This window comes from Pteropus vampyrus, unplaced genomic scaffold (genome assembly GCF_000151845.1).
Source record: "Pteropus vampyrus isolate Shadow unplaced genomic scaffold, Pvam_2.0 Scaffold1207, whole genome shotgun sequence".
Classification (NCBI taxonomy): domain Eukaryota; kingdom Metazoa; phylum Chordata; class Mammalia; order Chiroptera; family Pteropodidae; genus Pteropus; species Pteropus vampyrus.
The window spans coordinates 5,365-10,223 of NW_011889988.1; the positions used below are offsets into that span (position 1 = coordinate 5,365).

The following is a 4,859-nucleotide window of genomic DNA, read 5'->3' on the forward strand; positions in this document are numbered from 1 at the left end:
GGTGTGGATGTGTCAGACTCTCATTCAAAATCGGCCTCCCAAAGCACAACTTCCCAAAATCTCCAAATCAAAGTCCAATTATCTGTGGCCCAGACAGGTGGCCCACCTGAAGCAAATAGCTTTTTCCAGTGGAAAGCTGGCCTAGTTGCCAGTAATAAAACCTGGTGTGTCATTGACCGGGGGCTTCAGCTGGTGCCCATTTGGGACATCATCCTCTCCAGCCACAGAAGTGATTTTAAGGATCCTCTTCAGATAGCTAACTTCCTGAAAGACAGCTACAATGCTGTGAGTGGCCTCACTGCCCAGATCCAGGCTGGAGAAGAATTACTGAGTGCTAGCAAGGAGGCTAGGGTTTTCCTAAAAGATGTGAAATCCTGGGAGGTATCTAATCCTGAAGAGCAACTTAAAACACTGATGAATTTCAAGCAAATGTTGAATCAAAAAATACAAAGCTATGACACTTGGGTTAACATATGCCTCACAGATCGGAGTCTGCAGAATTTTCTGGTAAACACTGTCAACTTTTGCAAAGAGTCTTCCATTTATAAAACTAAATTTATCAAATCTCAGTTGAGTAGCCTTTTGGATCCTCACATCTATAAAGTGACAAACTTTCCTCAGGCTCATTCCATCATGTGGTGGATCTTCCAGTCAGAGACAGAGCAAGAGCACACCAACATCTCTCAATTTTCTGAATTAATTAAACTCTTAAAGGAAACCCAGAATTACCTCATGGGAGTTAAGGCCAAATCTGAATCTACAGAAATAGTGGAGGAAGCTCAAAGAAAGGTCACTTATGAGGTCAGCTTGTCTCTTGGCTGCTTCTTGAATTACCTCCAAAAAACAGAGCAGCCAGACATACAGCTCTTGCTACTTTCCATTGCAGCTGGTGCAGGATATCATGTGGTAAACAATACTTTTCAGTATCTCCTGGGGTGTGCTGAGTTAGACTTCCTACTGGATAAAATGCAAACTGCCCAAGTTCAATACCAGGAACTCAAAAATGTTTGCACCCAGAGGGCTCAGGCATTCCTGGTACTCACAGTTCTTACAGCTACTGTTGGAGTTACAGAGGTTTCTCCAGAGGAGAAAACACAACGTTTGGCATTAATAAGATATCACATGGGCCAATCTTTGTCTAAAGAAGTTGCATGTGTCCTCACCAGACTTGAAGCAGATCATAATTGGGAAAATCTAGAGAAAGATTTGAGATTCCTCATTGATGGTAATTATGAACCCACCATCTCTTCACTGCAAATGGATGAAGTGAGAAAAAATTTGCAAAGTATCTTCCATGAAAAGAAACAGCCCCATGAACCACATGATGAAAATACCGAATGGGAAGTCATAGAAGACAGAGCTTTCCCAGAATTACTCCAACGTCTAGGCCTAAAAAATTACTATCCAAAAAAGATGAGCAGAGCTAACTTCCAACTGATCTACAAGGCTTCTGTTTACAATACCCAGCCCAGGTCTGAAGAGGAACTTCCCTTCTATTTCCTGCAGAAGCTCATGATGCTGGATTATGGGCTGCGATACCTGGTCTTCAGAGATGATGTTAACACACAGAATCAAGTCTATCCAAGTGTCTTGAATCAGGAAAATAATAAGCCTTTTGATCCATATGAAGACTCATTTGAAGACAGTGATCCTCTCACTAATCCTTCAGCCACAAATCCTAGGCCCCATATTCATCCTATGGATATTCAGATGGCAATTCTTCACTGTGCAGATGATTTTGCCAGACAATATATTTTGACCAAACTTTCCATTTGTCAGTTTGCTCTCCCCCTTCTCATACCTAATCCTTGCAATTCTGAAATTGAGTTCTCTCTCTGGTCTCTCAGTCAAATTAGAAGAAGCTGGCAGGAAGTAAGGAAATCACCGAAAGAAGAGAAGAACAATTATAAGAATAAGCAGATGTGCCATGTCTCTGCCCCCATTGTTTCCTTTATTAGAGTTGGAAATGGTTTCTCTGCTTCCAAATCTCAGATTATGAACTGTCTTCTCAGTAAACGTAAATATGATGTCTTTTTTCACAGACACTGCAGAGGGAGCAGCAAAGACTGTCTCTTGATGGGGGGTGTGGTGGAAGTCTGCTGGTTCTGTCCTGGGGGGGAAGATGAGGACAGATTTGACAAATGCTTGACCTTCACTAACCTTCATGGAAATGCAAAGGAATATGAGAAGCAACTCTCCTTCCTGAAAGAGGTGTCTTCTCTCATTGTGGTCCTCATGTCCACTTCTGATGATAATAAAGAAAACCGAAAAATTGTCCATGACCTGAGTCAGTCACCAAGACCTTTGATCTGTTTGCTTGACAACAAAGAAAAAACTATGGCCAATAACTCTAACCAGAAAGTGATGATTGGCATCAGGAACAGAAATGAGGCAGAATTAACAGAGGAGCTCACAACTACCATCACACGTTTGCTAAAGCTCTCAGACACTGTTCTCAGCCTAGAGGACTGTACCCAGATTGCTCACAAGCAAGGATTCCTTATTGATGAAGACCAAGGAGATTGCAAAGAAGCCAAAGAAAAGGCAGAGACTGTAATGGCCCTACTGAAACATAAGAAGATATCTCAGGTGAAAGAAAACTTACTACCCCTTCAAGGACAACTGTGGCACCTTTGGTGTAAAAAGGACAAAGAACTCTATCACTTGAGAGAAAAGGGGAATCGGAGCATTGAACAACACAAGAGTGAGATTGAGGCAGAAAAACAAAGAATACGATGCCAACAGTTGACCAGAGCCTTTCCTCTCAATGAGTTAATGCAATCTGTCCTCCTAATTCTCCGGAAACATTCAGAAACTCAAACCTCACTCTACTTTTTGCAATGGCTGAGTGCGTTTTTGGACAACCTGACTGCAGGACACTTAGAAAAACTGAATGAAAAGAAAAAGTCTTTGTGGTCAGAGATACAAACAAAAAAGCAAACGGCACCAAATAGCGACAAACTGAAGGTTTGGCAAGATAAGATAGAAGCTCTCTCCATAGAGATTAGTGATTGTACCTTGGGAATTGAGCAATTTCTCAGAGAAGCTGGCCAGATCTATGAAGCTCTAGAAGAAACTAATTCTATAAAAGATATCCTTTTGACCTCTCTTCCCCAGATTGCTGCAGATCTGATGATATCTGGTGTTCCCATTGAGCTGATGGATGGGGATGCTTCATATGTGCCTCTCAAGTGGGTGGCAGCTCTTTTTGACAAGGTCTCTGAGAAACTTGGAAATAAACGCCTGTTTGTTCTTTCTATCCTTGGCCTGCAAAGCTCAGGGAAGTCCACCCTGCTGAATGCACTATTTGGGCTACAGCTCACTGTTAGTGCTGGGAGGTGTACCCAGGGGGCCTACATGCAGCTCCTGAAGGTGGAGGAAACATTCACAGACGAACTTGGCTTTGACTTTGTGCTCGTTGTGGACACAGAAGGACTTCGGGCCCCAGAACTTCGCAACAAATCCAACAATCATGACAATGAGTTGGCAACCTTTGTGATTGGACTTGGAAATTTAACTCTGATAAATATTTTTGGGGAAAATCCATCAGAAATGCAAGATATTCTACAAATAGTTGTCCAAGCCTTCATGAGGATGAAACAAGTAAAACTCTCCCCAAGTTGCTTCTTTGTCCATCAGAATGTGGGGGAAGTTACAGCTAAAGACCAAACTATAGAAGGACGGAGGCGGTTGGAGCAGAGACTAGATGAAATGGCAGCAATAGCAGCTGAGCAAGAACAGTGCTCAGATATAACCCACTTTAGTGATGTCATTAAGTTTGATATTGATACTAATGTCTACTACTTTGCTCACCTCTGGGATGGCAATCCCCCAATGGCCCCTCCCAATCCTCGCTACAGCCACAATGTCCAGGAACTGAGAAGTAGAATTCTTATGACTGCCAAACAGGAATCTAGGGGAAGCATCATGAGGATATCAGATGTAAAATTCCGAGTTCAAGATTTGTGGAGAGCCCTGGTGAATGAGAACTTTATTTTCAGTTTCAGAAACACCCGAGAGGTCATGGCCATGAGCAAATTGGAAACCATATATAATCACTGGACCTGGGAGCTGAGAAGTCATGTGTTAGGTTTGCAGGACCAGCTGATCAACCATATTCAGAATGGTAAAATCCAGACACTCACAACAAGCACACTTGAGGCTCCAGTTACAGAAAAATATGAAGCCATCAAACAAGAACTTGAAAAATATTTTAATGAAGATCAAGATAGTGAAATACTGATTCAGTGGAAAGCAAGTTTTGAAAACAAGCTATTAATCCTTAAAGAGGCACTTATTTTAGACAGCCAAAGAAAAGTCAAGGAACTTATTAGTTTTAAAAAGAGTCAAGAAACACTAAATAATAAAAAGTCAGTTTATGAAAAAGAATTATTAGAAAAAAGCAGAAGATTGGCTTTAACCATAAAGGGCAAGGAATTAAGTGAGACAGAGTTACATGAGAAATTCAATGAACTTTGGGAAAAATGGGTCTATGTTGTATCCTCAGCTCTCCCTCCAGCCACAGAGCCTGACATTAATGTAGATTCTGAAAGCATCCTTTTGGACTATTTTAAAAAGGAGACAAACATAGTGACCAGACTGAGGAAAAATTCTGGAAAAATGTTTCTACACGATTTTGACAAACATGTCAAAATAAGCAAGAAATATCACATATTGCCAAGGCAATTAGAGGTCTCTGATCAAGAATCCATAAAAAAGACCACTAAGCACATTGTTTCACGATTTCTTGAAACTCTTGAAAACCTTCAGAGGCAACAACATGATTATAATCCAAGTTATTTCCATGAAATCCTGAGAATAATAGAAGAAGAGGTGCAATCTGACTCCAATGAGAAAAG

The 4,859-nt window shown here is 41.2% G+C and overlaps 1 protein-coding gene across 1 annotated transcript in view; it reads left to right on the top strand.

The window, feature by feature from the left end:
• Window positions 1-4,859, top strand: part of LOC105310148 (interferon-induced very large GTPase 1-like) — a 7,322-nt gene that overhangs the window by 1,368 nt on the left and 1,095 nt on the right. Inside the window, exon 2 of the mRNA XM_011386356.2 lies at window positions 1-4,857. Within this exon, the coding sequence (XP_011384658.1) occupies window positions 1-4,857 (4,857 nt within the window). The remainder of the gene's footprint in view (window positions 4,858-4,859) is intronic.